Source organism: Babylonia areolata, chromosome 4, assembly GCF_041734735.1.
Source record: "Babylonia areolata isolate BAREFJ2019XMU chromosome 4, ASM4173473v1, whole genome shotgun sequence".
NCBI lineage: Eukaryota > Metazoa > Mollusca > Gastropoda > Neogastropoda > Buccinidae > Babylonia > Babylonia areolata.
Genome location: NC_134879.1, coordinates 19,369,609 through 19,387,669, shown reverse-complemented (window position 1 = coordinate 19,387,669; position 18,061 = coordinate 19,369,609). Strand labels below are relative to the sequence as shown.

Genomic DNA, 18,061 nt, shown 5'->3' with positions numbered 1-18,061 from the left:
AGGATGGTAATCCCCATCAGCCATAACTCCTAGGACAGGTGATGACTTGAAACCAAATGTAACTGACTAACCATCTCTCCCCCTCCATTTTTTTTTTTTTTTTTTTTTCAAATATCTATTTGTCTTAAAACAGAAATTTTGTGAAACCATTTCAAGAAAGATTGTTTACTCACACTTGTTTTCCTCCACAACTTGTTCAGGATATCAATCTCTGATTAAAGTTCAACATTACTATCTCAGGATAAAAGCATCTCTGTAAATCCAAGTAAAGGTGGTCATGCACCAACTCGTATGTTGGTGCTCCTTTACCTTGCAGATCTCCAGGCAGAAATTAGCTAGATGAATTATTTGCTTACCATAATGAGTTGTTGTTTTTTCTTTCAACACCCTATTTCTTTACTCTGTTTTCTTTGCATGTTTAGTATCACCCTTTGCTGCTAGATTTTGGAACTACTGGATAGCGACTTTCTACCATGGAGTTGAAAACATTCCTATCATATTGCCAGAGATGTCTCTCTGATAACCCTTTCAGTGCCAAGCATATTTCACACTTACTGACAACTATTTACCAAGGGATTTTTGGTCATGGATGGTAATAATAATTTCAAAAAGATATAGCATGCAAAATACTGTAAGAAAGTATACGATATATCATATATATTTGATTACCTTTTTGATACTTTTTTCAAAGGAAAATGAACACAATATCCAATTTCACATGAATAATGATTGAGCAATGGGAAAATTCCAACAAATATGCGGACAGATATTTTTGTTCTGGGGCACTTTTTTGCACACTGGAAGGGGATGGTTATTTCTGTCCTGGGGCACTTTTTTGCTAACATGAAGGGGATAGAAATTTCCGTCATGGGGCACATTTTTGCAAACATGAAGGGGATGAAATTTCCATCATGGGGCACATTTCTGCACACCTGAAGGGGATGAAATTTCCAGCATGGGGCACATTTTTGCAAACATGAAGGGGGTGAAATTTCCATCCTGACGTACTTTTTTGCACACTGGAAGGGGAGGGAAATTTCCATCATGGGGCACATTTTTGCACGCTGGAAGGGGAGGGAAATTTCCATCATGGGGCACATTTTTGCACGCTGGAAGGGAAGGGAAATTTCCATCATGGGGCACATTTTTGCACGCTGGAAGGGGAGGGAAAGTTCTCTCCTGAGGTACTTTTTTGCACACTTGAAGGGGACAGAAAGTTCTCTCCTGGGGCACTCAAGGGATTGATTCATTCAACCCTGCCCCCGAGCAATGCTCTGGCATCAAATTTTGTTTCATTTAAAGAGTTTCCACATTCCTACATGGGCAAAAACTGCAAAACAAAGGTATTTCCAGCTGTATCCACACATGTCACTTTCGAGGGGGGGAAAAACACAGTCAATTTCAGAATAAAATGTTCTGTGTTTTTCTGCATCAATGTGGCAGGGAAGCCTGCTGTGGCTGTAAACTCCCTGGATTGAATGAGTTAAGCATTAGGGTTAACTATCACAACCATTACTGTAATATGTGATGTGATTTCTACTGGAGCCAAACTCTTGTCATGTTTGACACAAAAAAGGAGAAAAACTATTGCCTCTCCATACCAGAATGTTTCTCAATAAAACTGTCATTGCAGGCTTATGTGCTTTTTTTCCCCACCTTCTCTCTGACCCATTTGAAATAAAAATGAAATGAAATAAAATAAAACATTCATTTTTTTAAATGTCAGGAGGTTTGTTGACGTGCCCTCATTTTCTCCCACTGTTCTGCTGTTCATGTATAGTGATAGCCTGTATAAACATCCTGCTTTGTGCTAAACTTGGTATGGTTGTACAATTCAGAATATGTGCGTGCGTGCACATTCTCTCTCTCTCTCTCTCTCTCTCTCTCTGTGTCAAGGCCTGACCAGCAAGTTGGGTTTATGTGAAGGTCAAGCATCTGCTCCTTTATTTCATTTATTTACTTTTTTTTTACAGCAGATGTGATGTAGCATATATTGATCAGTCCACAATCTTTGGAACCTCCCTGAAATCTCTCTCTCTCTCTCTCTTTCCTCTCCATATTCACACCAGTGAGAAAGAAATCACTTTCTTTCTTTCTTTTTTCCCCCCCTGGTTAGCAAAATCGATCCAGCAGATAGTGACATCTATGGCATTTTCAAAATCAATCAACTAGACAAAGACATCTATAGCATTTCCAAACAATAACATTTCACACAAACAATTTTTTGTTTCAGTTCCTTCACAATGTTCCATAACACCATCTGAAAGAGAGCAGTGTGACGTCTGTGTGGCACAAACACCTTCAACGCTGTGCTAATCCACCCCAAGCTGCATTGTTCCCTTGTGTGCCAGTGATCCACAGTCACAATGAACGTGGTTACTTCAAAGCCCACATCCTGGGTCAGCTTGGTGCTAATGAAAGGCAAACATTCTCCTTTCCTCCCTACATTAATGACAGTTCTGCCAGGCTTTTTATTGCTTGGTGAATCAATGAGTCAGCGCTGCCGTTTGGAACTCAAAATTTCCTATTTTGTATCAGTCACTAAAAGGCCAATGGAGGCCAGAGGGAAATGAAAAAGCTGAATTTGGTAGAAACCTGTCAGGGATATCACTCAGGAACACTCTTACATGACTTCTTAAGTTCTTTACAGAACTGTACACCAAGGCTTCTGAAAACAATCTCATATTCCATGGTGCACTTTGTCCTTTGGTATTTGCCATCCCATTTTCCATACCCACTTGGTGACATTACAGACCTCTCATGCCCTTAGCCCCACTTCTCAACACTTTCAAAGACTTCTCAGAGTGCATGACATCTACCAGCATGATTCTAGTCATCTCATTTGAGCCTTTAGCATACTTAATTTTGTGAAGGAAGCAGTCAGAGCAAAAATGAATAAATAGATAAGTAATAATAATAATAATAATAATGGTATTTATATAGCGCTGAATCTTGTGCAGAGACAAATCAAAGCGCTTTCGCACCAGTTATTCACACGCATGCATAACTCTAAAACTGTAGAAACTAAAGACAAGGAAGGGCAGGCAAGGGAGGCTATTTTGGGAAGAGGTGGGTTTTAAGGCAAGACTTGAAAGAGCTGAGAGTGGAGACTTGACGAAGCGGTAGAGGAAGATCATTCCAATCGCAAGGTCCAGAGACAGAGAAAGAACGGCGGCCAACAGTCGAGTGTTTGAATCAGAAGTAGATAAATAAAACTTTTAAAAAATAAATATCCCCCCAAAGCACATACATATAAATAACAAACTTTATGTCAAGTGAAACACGACTGCCCACCATGTACCATAAACAGAATGAATGGAGATTTAGCGACAGAAAGATTACAATCATCATTTCAAGATAAGTCAAACAAAAAAACAAACAAACAAAAACAAGTGTCATGTGTGAAACAACGGTGTTGATGATATGGATACTTCAATACCACCTATCCTCAGTAAGAGACCAAGATGTAAGCACTTTACAAACACATGAGTCATTTGCACAACAGGCTGCCTGCCCGGGCAGAGCCGACTGAGAAAGCTGCCTATGGGTGTTCATCATTTGTTTCCTATGTCATTCAGTCAGGCTTCAGTCACACACACACACATACACACACTCACATGGACATGTAGCCTTTTACATGTATGACTGTTTATTTTTTACCCCACCATATAGGCAGACATACTCCATTTTCAAATGTATGCATGCTGGGTATGTTCTGTTTCCATAATGCACACAGGATCTTTAACATGTGTATTTGATTTTCTGTATGCATATGCATATGAAGGGGATTCAGGCACTAGCAAGTCTGCACATATTATGCTAACCTGGGAGATAATAAAAATCGCCACCCTTAACCCACAAAGTACAGCAAAACCGGAGATTGAAGTCAGGAAACTCGGTGAGAATCCAGTGTTCTAACTGTATGTCCACCACACCCATCATATAATACAATGCAATACAATATCACTTTATCAATCTTTCATAAGGGAAATTTTTGTGTCTACTCAAACATGCATACATAAATGCATGCATAAGTACAAACAGACTTGTATATGTCATATATACACAACTAAGATTCCACTTTGACTTTTCTGCAGTATCTGTATCTATAAATACAAGCTTGCCTGATTGATTTCACAGAAATGGATCAATACCTGTTCCCTTCACTAAGCATAAATGGAACCAAAGCAACGGAAGGCTAACGCTCAATGTTTCCACCGGTAATGTGCTTAAAACTGCTCGACACAACCAATAACAATGCTACGTATTGTGAGTGAAAGGAAAAGACCCAGTCAAGCAGGGAAAAAGTAGTGTGACGCCACTGTCACATTGCCCAGTAAAAGCAGAGACATGTAGAATCAAAATTGATTATCTGCCCCAACGACTGCTACTGACAAATCAGTGTACCTTTCAGAATGCTACAATTTTCATTTCTGCTGTATTCAGACACAGCCAGTGGAAGGGGGTATGAAAGAGAAGGGTTAAGGAGGGAGAGAGGGAGGGAGACCTGTTCCATTCTTTTGAAAACAGTTTCAAAGAAGTTATACAGCTTAAAATAATGAAACAGTTCTCCATTTGTAATTAATATGGGTAGCACAAACAAAATGCAAAGCCTATTATTCATATAACTACCAAGTCAGAATGAGATGAACTATGAGATGCAATAGTCTGTCCTGAACAAACCAAAACAAAACAAAAAACAAAAACAAAAAAAAATCAATATATAACCCTAAGTGAAACATCCATCATGACAGTCTTCATGAAGTGGGCTGTAAACTGTTTTATTGTTTGACACTTGAACATGTTCACTATGTATCATGGATCCTACTCCCTTTGCAAAATGTAAACACAGATAACATAAGTGACACACCTCCAATGACTAGTTTCTTCTTTAAAGAATGTTGTTGTTTTTTAATGCAGAAGAAGAAGGAAAAGAAAAAAGTGAAAGAGGTGAATTCTTATCTATGAAATTTTATCTGTGTCTGTAAATCATAACACACTCCTCCACACATGGTATTCTGACCACTATAAAACAAAACAAACAAAAACTAAACAAACAAAAACATACAAGATATAGATAGATAGACAGACATACTGATACTGAGATAGACAGGTATACTGATATAAATTTCTCAAAACCCAGCAGTCTGACCAGGAAAAATGACAACACATCTTTCTAAACAAAGCATTTGGACACGGAACTCAACAACACACTTTTCTACACACACACAGTATTCTGACATGAAAATTCCACAACACATATTTCTACATAAAGCATTCTGATCAGAAAACCAAATCAAACATATTTGAGCAAAAAAAAAAAAAATATATATATATATATATAACCAGGAAATTAAACGACACATTTTTCTACACAAAACATTTTAACCAGAAATCTTAACAACAAATTTTCCAACACAAAACATTCTGACCCAAATTTGACAACACATATTTCTGCACACAGCATTCTGACCAGGAATCTAAACGCAACATTTCCTCTACGTCAAGCGGTCTTGACCAGGAAACACACACATTTGTCCAAAAACAGCATGACATTCTAACCAGAAATTAAGGCTATACGTTTTAACGTCACCAGTAAACTTGACTTTGTAAATACATTTCTCTACACACACTACTCTAATCACAAAACTTGGCTTGAACATATTTCTTTAAAGTAACTTTCTGAACAGGAAAATGAACTACCTTCACATTTTTCATGCATGGCGTTCTCACCAGGAAACTCATCGACACATTTCTCATTGCACCCCAACCAATAAAACAGTCAAGGTCAAATTTGCACCTGTTCCCCAAGAACTGTAAAGCATTAGCTATATGTTTGTTACCTGTTGATAGGTCTTCATCATTCTGGTGGCCCAGACTAGTCATTCTGCTCCTGCGCTTTGGATCTTTTCTCATGTCAGTGGTCCTGTTTTCTGCATTTCCCAACCATGTTGTCCGTGGTGTGGGGGGTGCTGTGGTCTTCTCCAAGAGGCACTGCAACACGTGGGGAATATATATCTTGTATTGTATTGTATTATATTTATTGTTTTGTGTTGTGTTGTATTACATTATATTGTACTGTACTGCATAACTTTTTGATATAACAGAGTTTGCTGCATGAAATTCAGGCTGCTCTTGCCCGCTTGTGTCTTTATTTTACTAACAAAGTGCATTTTTTCACACATTTTTGCCAAGGACAGCCTTTTTGTTGGCATGGGTTCTTTTATGTGGAATAAGTGCATGCTATAAATGGGACCTCAGTTTATTGTCTCATCTGAATGACTAGCACCCACACGATCAGCCAAGGTCTAATGGAGGGTGGAGTAAAAATCATGGTCTGTTTTTGGGACTCAAACCCAATGACACTTGCTTCCTAGTCGGTCGGGCACATTACCACAAGACCACTCCTTCACACACACACACACACACACACACACATGCGCAAGCGCGCACACACGCACACCCACACACACACACACACTATCCCCTACACATTCTTCTCCCCCTCTACCCCCTCTTTTTTTCCCCCATCTAATATCACTTAAAGTGGAAAGACATTAAACTAAACTTGAAGACTACTACTACTTCTACAATATACACACATACATATGATATATATACATATATATATCTTCATCTTAGTACTTGGTTAAGTACTCTTCCACTGCTATTTAATTTGTGTTGCAGAAAAGTGCAAGCTATATCACTGAAACATTTTTACAAAATCAGTGGTATAAAAGGTTCACTCAAAATATATTGCTCAGTGTTGGACCTGTCCATTAGTGTGTGTGTGTGTGTGTGTGTCAGTGAAACTGAAGGCTTGGGCTTAAAAAAAAAAAAAAAAAAAAAAAAAAAAGAAGAAGAAAGAAAGAAAAAGCTGAGACTTAGCCGGATTTCAGATGGTTGATTTTGGATTTGGTCAGAAGAAAGACAGGAGGGTGAGAAGAGACAGAGAAATCTCAATGAGACAGAGATTCCTAACAATCTTTATTTGAAGTATCAAAAATCAGTGAGCAAAGATGTAATGCAGCCTTTCTGATTTTTCCATAACAAGTTATTCCTGTCATCGATATCGTAATCATGTGTATGTGTGAGCACCTGAGTGAAGCACTGTCAATGATCTTTGAAAAAACTGACAGAAACTTCGTCTTGTGGTAAGAGAACAACCCAAAATGATTTTAATGGTATAAAAGCTTCCTGGCCAATTTTATATGGAAAAGCAACATCTACAGTCTTTTCTGTTTTCCCAAATTAAAACTGTTGATATTTCCCAAAGGAAACTTGACTCTTGATAATACTGAAGCTACCTTCTGTTCAAATTCCAATACAAGTAATATACATTTATTCATTATCAGTACTTATATTAACAATATAAGTATAGTAATCTGCACCATCTTGAAAAACAATTCTAGCAAGCGGAATATCAATCAATAAATCGATTTGTCATCATGTCACAGCAAGGGAAACAATTGACCTGCTGATTATATGTTTTCTTTACAAAATAAGGATGGAGTTGCTTCCCATTCATCTTGAGAATGTTTTCTTTGGCCTGATCGTTAGAAAAAATCACACACACACACACACACACACACACACACACACACACACAAACCAATCCATAAAAGCTATAACAAAAAATTATTTCAGTCAGGACCTAATTCTAAGGAAGTGTCAAAGCTGCTTTGGAATCATTAATGTTTTAGAATCACTAACTTGAGTGTGCGTGTGTGTGTGTGTGTGTGTGTGTGTGTGTGTGTGTGTTTCTGACTGTACAGTATATGCGTGTGCATTTTCATGAAAGTGGTGTGAGCTAAGGGCAAATAATTCATACACAAAAATGCAAATGATGGATGTACTTGATACACTATCATTATATTATCTGTATTATTTTGGTTGTTTCGCTGATTTTGCTTTTATAGACTTTATATTGAAATAACATTCTTTGAGATCTTTGTCCTGGAAACTTAAGTGAACAAAATTTATCATTCTATACAAGTACAGGTACATTATTACTAATAACGTCAGAAAAGGTGACTCAGTCCTAAAGTGGCGACCACCCTGGAGGCGCGGATTTGAACCTGCTGAGACCAGGAAAAAAATGAACAAAAAAAACCGCGGCAATACTAGGGCATCCAGGAGTCATAACCTGGCCCAGCCCCCTTCGAGTGTAAGGAGTTAAGGGCCAAAACACTTGACTGAGGGGGGCTTCTTCTCTGAAGACCTTGTACTGTCCAGCTCTCCCTAGAGTTTCTGATCACTACTATTGTTGTCATTCAAAATGTCCTTAGAAAAAGCTTTGAAAACAGAGTGGTAAAATATCCACAAATAACACAAATTCATTCTCCTAACTGGCACTTTAATCAAGCGCCTGCTTGAAAACCAGTCATTTAATTGCTATGTGCTTGATCCTGAAATTACACAGCTGTGAACATACCACACCTCTTCTAGAATCCTTCCACTGGCTGCCTATTCTGTCCAGGATTTCATGCAATGCAAACTCTCTTTAACTCTCTCCATACGAACGGCGAAAGAGACGACGTTAACTGCGTTTCACCCCAATTACCACCATCAAAATATTGCAAGCGAAAGGCTCTTATACTGAAGAGGTGAATGTTGACAAAGAATACCACAGTTCTGACGACGGAAGCTAAAGGTTGGGTCATTCAGACACCCACTGGACATCCGAGGGGTCTGTGTAGAGGAGAAGAGAGGACTGGCCGTACTGAGTGAGTTAAACAACTTTTCTGTCACTGGCCCTGAACATGATCTCTCTGACATTCTTCATCCCTAATCTACATTTTCCTTATGAAAATCATATCTTTTGTATTCAATCTGTCAAAGGAAAAGGAAAATCCATACATCAACATGCATACTCTTTCCTGTCAAGTCCAACCAACCTCATTTCCACAGCTTCTTTGAATGGAACTGATCTTTTTTTTCTCCCACATTTCCACTTCCAAATTGCTTTTCATCTGTTCTATATGTTGTGTGTGTGCATGTGTATGTGTGTGTGCGCGCACACATGTATATATATGCATGTGTACATGTCTGTCTGTTTTACATGAGTTGTGGGAACTGATTTATTTCATAGTTTCAACTTTTACAGTTTTTGTAACTTAGTTCTCTGAGCTCAACCTGAGAACAAAAAAGTTCATTACTAATATCTTCACCAGTAATAATAGAAGTAGTTATAGTATTATGTTCATGTATACACACTCAGGGAGGCACAAAGAGAGAGATGCAGTGCTGGGACACTTTTAGTTAGATTTTCAACCCAGCACTATGGCAAAATATTCTGCTAAATGATGGTGATCACTTTAGAAAAGAAAGAAATTAAGACATGGTTGTTGTTTTTTAAATAACATCTTTCATTACAACAAGAAAGTACACTTGATATTCTCTTAATTCCAACTTACATGGGGAGGGGCTGAGTTTGGTAGACCTTCATAGGCCTTCTTCCGTTCATCTCCATCTTCTTCCCAAGGCAACTTGCTGCGCCCACGTCCAGCACTCATGAATCTGCGTGGGGCTGGAGTGGGTGCACTGGAATCTGTCATTCCCGAAGTTGAGAATGAAGCCACTGATTCCACTTCCATTGTTTCAGAACGCACTGTGCGAGCTGTTCCACTTCCAACTGCTAAAACCCATTCAGTATCTGCATTTAGGCTAGCAGTGATGGATCGCTGGGTAGCAGACGATGGAACAGATGTAGCGTATTCCACCAAACCATCATGATTCAGTCGAGGAAGCTGTCTTCGTGCCAGCCGAGCCTGCACAGCAGCCATGAGTCCTTCACCATCAGAAGTTATTTCAACTTGATCAACTGCTTGCACTAATGGTAAGCGACCTGGACCTAAAGCTTGCGCCAACACTGCAAAGCATTCAAGTGCAGCATGTCGAACTGGCCGCTTGACATCTGTTAGACTTGGACCCACAACCATACAGATATTTGACAGATCAAAGTCATAACTTGGGAATGTTAACAAAGCAGCAATAATGAAGTTGACAGTTTCCAGTCTTACACGAGAATTTCGATGGGACAAATTGTCACACAAAACAGTAATCACAAGCTGCGGTGAACAAGACTGCATCATCTTCATCAAAACTTGCATGATGGACTGTCGGATCACAATCTTGTTGTCACCCATCCTCTTTGTCAACACAGTCGCAATGTTTTTCACATAGCCTTTCACACCTCTACCCAGTTGCTGTATTAGTGAGTACAGAATTTCAAGAGTAATTGTAATGATCTTGAAGTTTGAGTCATCTAACATCGAATTCAAGAAACTGATCAAAGGAACAATGTGTGGTATCAGTTTCTGGTTAACAGCATCTGGTGTTAATGAAATGATCACTTCTTTCAAATCTTCCACAGCTTGTGCTCGGGTCCTGAAATCTTTCTGATCATTGATGCGAGACATCACATCAGCTGGGATACAACCAAATTCCAAACCATCTGTGTACATGTCCTCTTTGTCAACTGTCTCTTGCCTAGTTTTTTCCTGTGCAGTGTATATCCCAACAAACCCATTCTCACTTTTTCCTGTAAGCTGTTGGTAGTACTTCCGTAGTGATGGAGAAAGTCGATGTATGTATGCATCAAACTGCTCTTCTCCCAAAAGATTTTCAATTGATTGTAAAGTAGTGAGTGAGATGTCCTTCAAATTGTCTTCTGTCGATGTGTCTAGCAGTTTTTTTGCAAGAGACTGGATGATCCCATACAGGTTTGCGTCAAGAAAATCTTTTGTAAGAAGCATAGGTAAGGCATTTATCATTTCTCGCCTGACTCTTGCATTTTCATTTTCTAGTCCAGTGTTTACAACTGCATGCAACAATGCTGGCAAGTCTTCGGTGTGCTTCATGTACCGGTGAAGACAACTTATTACAGCTTTCCTCAGCGTCACTTTGCTGTCCCCAATGTTTGAAATCAGTTTGCCCAGCACCAAAGACATACAGCGATCAAGATCATCCTGGAGACTCGGGATCAGCTCTTGAAGAAGTACGATACATTTTAATCGAATTTCCCAGTTCGAGTCAGACAGGGCTAGACCCAACCCTCTGAATATGGATTCATGATCTGAGTATGGCAGGCGACCACCATTTGTTTTCACTGTTATGACCAGCTGTTCTAGAATTTCTACTCTTTTCTTGAAACTCTTGTCGTTCAGCTGGTCAACGACGTCATTTTCTTCCATTTCCCAGACTCCAGAAGTCATGTCAAGTATGGTATCGTCATCATGCAAATCATGGAATTTAGGGACGTGGACTTTGCTCGCCATGAGATCCTCGGACAGTTAAAAAAGAACAACAATCAAAAGGCCTCGCCTCTGACTATTGACCACCTCATTTCATCTGCACTGTATGACCATGCTGCCTGCCTGACCATCTTGGAAGATCACGTCGACGAAGTTTGATCGCTTGCCGAAGGATCATGGCGGCTTCTCAATAACAACATTAGGCTACATTGTGGTCATCACGTGACTTCATGACAACAAAGTAGTGCAAGGGAGAAAACAATGTATCTGTCATTATTACAATGATCTGCCCCTGTGTCAGCGGTGCACTTTTTGTTTGTTTGCTTGTTTGTCAGCTTGTTTGTTTTTATTTGTTTTATTTCATTTCATTCGTGTTTTAGAGTTACTTGATTAAAATGTCGATGACAGAGCAAATAGTTTGAACTCTTTCGTTGTCTGGATCACAATATGGATCTGGATGTGTACGTTGCATGAGCCAATCTTGTCGCAATATGAACTGAAGTAAACAAAAGAAGTCCACAACATTCTTGTTCACCAGGTGATTTATGAAAAAGATTTTTTTTTTGGGGGGGGGGGGGTCGCCAACTCAGGTGTTCCCCAGGGCTTGTCCTCGGCCCCTGTCTCTTCCTTCGCTACATTAATGACCTCCCAAATACCTTCAAATCAAAGGCCAGATTATTTGCAGACGACAACATGTGCAAAAAAATAATCAAAAAGGAAGCTGACCAGCACACTCTCCAAGAAGACCAAGTTTCACTTTCCATCTGGGAGAAACACCTTGAGTGTTAGTAGAAAGAGAAAAAATTAAGATCGCACCAAACTACAAACTCCGTGGCCATCCGCTTGAAAACGTCAACACCACAAAATATGTTGGTGTGAACATCCAAGACGACCTACGCTGGGGGTCCACATCAACAAAGCCAACAAGACTTTAGGCTTTCTCTGGCATAACTTAAAGATAGAAAACAAGAAGACAAAGGAAACTGCGAACAAAGCCCATGTTCGACCTATCCTTGAGTATATGCTGCATCTGTGTGGGATCCCAATACAACCAGTGACATCCAGGCTATCGAAAACGTCCAGCAGCATGATGGGTCACAAACCGACATCGACAGACGTCTTGTGACAGATCCATCCTTAGCTCCCTCAGCTGGTACCCTCTACAAGTCAGATGGAAAACTGAAATATCGCCCGGAGATTTTCTACAAGTACCACCATGGTCTCATCTCCATCAACTCAGTCTACCTACCAACACCATCAGACAGCAGGTTGAGTTCCAGGAAAAAAACAACTCCTGCAACCATGGCATCCCAGCCTGCAGGACACAGTACAGACAGATGTCTTTCTCAGTTCCCCATACCATCCCAGAATGGAATACACTGCCCCAGGAGGTTGTCACAGCTGAGTCGCTGAACTGCTTATAGTCCAGACTCACCTCCTGCCTGTGACACAACAGAGTAGACTCACCACCACCCCCACACCCCACTACCCTCCAACACCTCTGTTTAGGTTCCCATCACCCCTCACGAGCCAGCAAGTCCACCCACCCCTACTTTTTTTTTCTTTTTTTCCCCCCACTGGTAAGTAGTGTCGTAGAAGGCTAGGGCTGTGCCGGTGTATTCCCGGTGACCACTACGGTAGCCGGATTGGCCTGGCTGGAGATCAGTGCAAGCACACCAGTGGACTGTGCCCCATCTCCCCTATCAATTAGCAGAACATCCCTCAGTAGCCCAGCTAAACTGTGCCCAACAGCAACCTCCCACAACATGACAATTTTCATCAGCATACTGGTGTTGGTCGTTTAGTAGAAGAAGAAGAAGAAGAAGAATCCCTGACCAGTGTTTTGAGTCTTCTTCTTCTTTCCATTACATGACCAACATCGTCTTGCCGATGACTCTGTCGTGGTTCATGCATGCTGGGTATTTCTGTGCATCCATAACCCACCGAACACTGACATGAGTTACCGGATCTTTAACGTGTGTATTTGATCTTCTGCGAACGTATACACACGAAGGGGGTTCAGGCACTAGCGAGGTCTGCACATATGTTGACCTGGTAGATCGGAAAAATCTCCACCATTTACCCACCAGGCGCCGTTACCGTGATTCGAACTCGGGACCCGCAGATTAAAAGTCCAACGCTAAATTCACTCGGCTATTGCACCCATCTGTGTGTATAACTTACATCTGTTGTTGTTTTTTTACTATCTTTTTAAACAGGTGTGATGTAGCATATGTTGATTTTTTTTTTAAATGTGTTGTTTATAAATCTAAATCTGCCTGTACCTTTCAAACAGCACTAAATCAAGTCTTCCCCTGGTTTTGTGTAGAAACTGAAGTTTGTGGGTGCCTGTGTAACCCATGCACATAATGTGATTATGTAAGTATGTTTAAAATATGCTGTTTTATTTATTGCTGTAACTGTTGATAATGCATGTATGTCACTGTGTACATCTCTATGCATTATTGGTTTCAGTTCATTGCTGTATGTGTGTATATTTGTATTTGTATTTCTTTTTATCACAACAGATTGCTCTGTGTGAAATTTGGGCTGCTCTCCCCAGGGAGAGCACATCGCTATACCACAGCGCTACCCCTTTTTTGTGTATTTTTTCATGTATGCAGTTTTATTTGTTATTCCTATCGAAGTGGATTTTTCTACAGAATTTTGCCAGGAACAACCCTTTTGTTGCCATGGGTTCTTTTACATGCGCTAAGTGCATGCTGCACACAGGACCTCGGCTTATCATCTCATCCGAATGACTAGCATCCAGACCACCACTCAAGGTCTAGTGGAGGGGGAGAAAATATCGGTGGCTGAGCCGTGATTTGAACCAGCACACTCAGATTCTTTGGCTTCCTAGGCGGACACATTACCTCCAGGCAATCACTCCACATCACTCCATATATGTATTTATGTATGTATATGTATCTATATATGTATATGTGTGTGTGTGTGTCACTATATATATGTGTGTGTGTGTGTTACACATATTCCTCAGGTTTGATGTCATAGTTTTGCATCTATGATGATTTGTTTTTATGTGATGTATAGGCAGACATGTTTTTCACACTTACCACCTCCTCTCCCTACCCCTCCTTTCCTTATTTCCCCCCTTTTCATATGCACTATTCCTATACAAAGAAGCTGATTATCTGCAGGGAAGACATCCGATCAGTGCTGGCACAAGTTAATTTTCCTCAGTTCCAAAATTAATCCTCAGTTCGAGTATACATTATGTACAAACTGGCCACATAGAGTAAGCACTCTTTTTCTTTCGTTCTCTTTAATTTATGCTGTTTGATATTTGTGAATATATTCATTTAATTCTTTCTTTCTTTTTAATCTATGCAGTTAGATTTGTGAATATATTTAATGTCAATGTTGCATCTCCAACTAGATGGTGCCAGACTGTGACAAAGAGCTCTCCCTTGTGAGAGCAGTCAGAATTTCTTATGAATATGTTGTGGCAAAGTGATATAGAAGTGCAATGGAACCGAGTTTACAGAAACATTGATTCAAAGTGTGTGGACAAAGCTATTACATGCATTTAAAGATGGGCATGTGTGACTGAACATCAAAGAAAGTGCCTTTAAAAAAAAGGGGGGGGGGGATGTGGGGGGGAGAAAGATTTGTTAATGCTGCTAATGAAATTGAAAACATCTGTGCATTGTTTTTAATTCATGAGAACTCATGCTATCAAACCAAGAGAAGGGGATGTCCAAAACATTTGACAAGGATTTCATGGTTTATCAGGTGAAGAACTACTTTATTTGTTAAAACTAGGAATGACTGAAAATCAAAATCTGTATTTTAATGCATGTCTAATTAGTTGCATCTCAAGTTCACAACTGCATGGACATTTTACAAACCTCACATTTTTCTTTTTCATATGTGAACAAATGCCTTGGGCAGTTTGGAATTACTGCATGAACATGAAAGCCAACAGATCAGCATTTTGCTGGACTGGGAGAGCATATTGCAGTTGAATTCCTTGATGAACGGATTGAAACAAACAATTTTTTTGTGTGGATGGCAAGTCCGCATAACATGCTGCCTTTTACACCAGCTGTTGTCAGAAAGTGAAGGTTTAAAGTCTTACACTATTTTCTATTATTTCAAGGCCAGTTAGTATCAGAGGTTTATAAATGTACATCAGATTCAGTCACTGAAACGTCAGCAAAAATGCATGTTGTGCAATAATGATATACTTCCCTTTATACTGATAAAGTTGTATTTACAGAACATAACTAAATTTTTATATTAATTTTGGGAACATCTATGTATGAAAGATAAAATATCAAGGGAGTGGGGGTGGTTGCTGGGTTGGGTTTTGGTTTCTTTGCGCAGAAACAGAGTCAACCACACACTGCTCTGTAGAACAACAAAACAAATCACAATTCCCTGTTCACGTTTATTTCCCGCAAATATTTCCTCAGTATTTGTTCCCCATGGCATATTTATTCACACTACAAAAGAGTCACCAGTACTGCACTGTTTTCAACAACAACAATTCATAGTAACAGAGAGATTTTATTTTCCTGTACTTGTTTATGATAGTTACTCCACTTGCACAATTCATCTTCACAAAATTCAAAGTCATGTCAATAACATTTTCTTCCTGGATTTCTGTATAAGTCATGATAAAAATTTCACTGAAATTATACACATCAAATAGTCAACTTTTTTTTCTTATATGACAAACAATAAACCTGATGGGGGGTGGGGGTGGGAATACACTGAGAAAATAATACAGTGAAAAACAAGTACCACAAAACAAACAAAAAACAAACAAACAAAAAACACAGACACACTCACACACAAACATGCACAAAATCATAAAACTTAAGCTATTATTTCTTTTTCAGTGACTAAAACTCCTCAAAGAGAAAATGAGAGACTGAAGCATGTTCATTTCATTTGATCTGTAATATTTACACCTAGCCACAAGATGGAAGTAACACAATTTTCGACCATGAATACCTCAAAAAGGATACTGATGTAACATTCTTTTCAAACCATCATCTGCACAATTTCAGTGGCATTACTCTCACACAACTCATTCCAAGTCCCCCATATACAGCCACACCCAGGTTCGTCTGTTGCAGTCTCGGTGCTGCCTGTCCATAGGGAATACTGTAAGGTCACTAGAAAGCCACACACCAGACTGCTGCAGAGTCACTTCAGTGATGTTTAGTGCCTGTTCTGATTCAAAATTCACAGGACACCACCTACTCACAACAATGATTGCCTAGTTGGGGAGCCAGACTGCATAAGCTTCCCCTCCAGAGTGGAGACTGCCAACATGTCCCTCCAATGACACTCCCCCATGAATCTGCTTACACCCAAGACCTTTACAGGAATTGGAGGGGTATTGAAAATGATGTCACTTTGAGAGTAAAACCACAGAATCTGGGCGGGGGGGGGGGGGGTGTTGTTGTTGTTTGGTTTGTTTGTTTTTTTCTTTTTTTCTGTATTGATGATGAGAAAGGATGACGATGCTGCCATTGAGGTCCATTACAATTTTGGACTATGTGACATGGCTGTACATGCCTGAGAGGTATAGACAACTGAAGTGTTGGTCAGGAAATTTGAGCAACATTTTCAAAGACGCATCCGTGAAGTGGGTGATACTTGACTATATCTCCCCAGTCATCCAGGTTCCCATCTGAGCCCCACAACACACCCACACACTTAACTCTGGGTGGGAATAGGCCACAGGCCAAAGGAACTCACCTCTGATGGAACTGGAACCCCCGTACTCCCAGTCTTCAGTCTGTAACACTAACCACTTCACCACGGCAGTTGGTAATACTGATATAACTTGGCTGTGTAAAGTGAAAATTCACAATGAAAGAAACAAAAGCCCCCAGCACACCACATCACACATGACATTGACAATACCAATGCAAAACAATTCTCCCACTGTTTAGTAAGGAGACATTTCATTTACCTGTCCCATTTGCATTAGTCCATGATCACATAAATTTCCATGCACCATAAAAGCAGAAGCAAACCAAAGTCAACACCCACTGAGATCATCACAATCTTAAATTCCCACAAATCCATTCACAAAAATAATTGTCATCAGAAACATGAAAATGGTGGGACTGAATGCTGAGCACATTTGAATTTATTCCAGTTTTGATTTCTACCTCTTTTACGAATTTCACTTTTCTACCTTATGAAACTATATCTTTTCACACTACCTTTTCACTTTCACTCCCTAATTTGAGCTGGCTGAAATTACTCTGAGACAGAGCTGACAATTATTACAACAGAATGTTATTAAATGTTTGTTTTGTTTCTTTCTTATTTTTTTTCTTATTGTTTTGCAGGGTCAAGAAACATCTTTCAGTTATAATAGCATTTTTAAACTTATTTGATTTTTTTAAATCTAAGCACAAAAACATGCTTCACACAGCCTAGGATTTTTTTGATTTTTTTTTTTTCCCTAAATGTCCTATCAGACTGATCTAAAGATGAGTACAACTTTATTTTCTGTTCAATCGGATAGATCTATGACTGCCTATAGTTATCCAGGTCAGCAGTACATGCCCTGCCTACACATATACACATACAGAATCAGGCATGCTTGCCTTTGTGTATGTATTGACATCTTACATCTTTCAAATTATTGACAGATTGGCAAGTACAGAACTGACACTGTTGAATTGGCAACAGCTTTCAACACCATGAATATGGCAACAGCTGCGACTTCAACACACCAACCCTTTGGCAACAACAGCGAAAATGTGTTGCACATATGTTAAATGGCGGGTGGCAAAGATGAATGATGTGACAGA

General features: G+C 39.6%; 1 protein-coding gene across 3 annotated transcripts in view; it reads right to left on the bottom strand.

Annotated features, from left to right (window-relative positions):
* The window catches only part of LOC143280930 (TOG array regulator of axonemal microtubules protein 1-like), a 55,233-nt gene extending 43,776 nt beyond the window's left edge, over positions 1-11,457 (bottom strand). For all 3 annotated transcript variants that reach the window (XM_076585715.1, XM_076585717.1, XM_076585716.1), the window contains exons 1-2: positions 9,417-11,457; positions 5,844-5,994 (exon numbers count right to left, since the gene is read on the bottom strand). In XM_076585715.1, the coding sequence (XP_076441830.1) occupies positions 5,844-5,994; positions 9,417-11,279 (2,014 nt within the window). In that variant the 5' untranslated portion in view covers positions 11,280-11,457. The remainder of the gene's footprint in view (positions 1-5,843; positions 5,995-9,416) is intronic.
* Between the last annotated feature and the right edge of the window lie 6,604 nt (positions 11,458-18,061).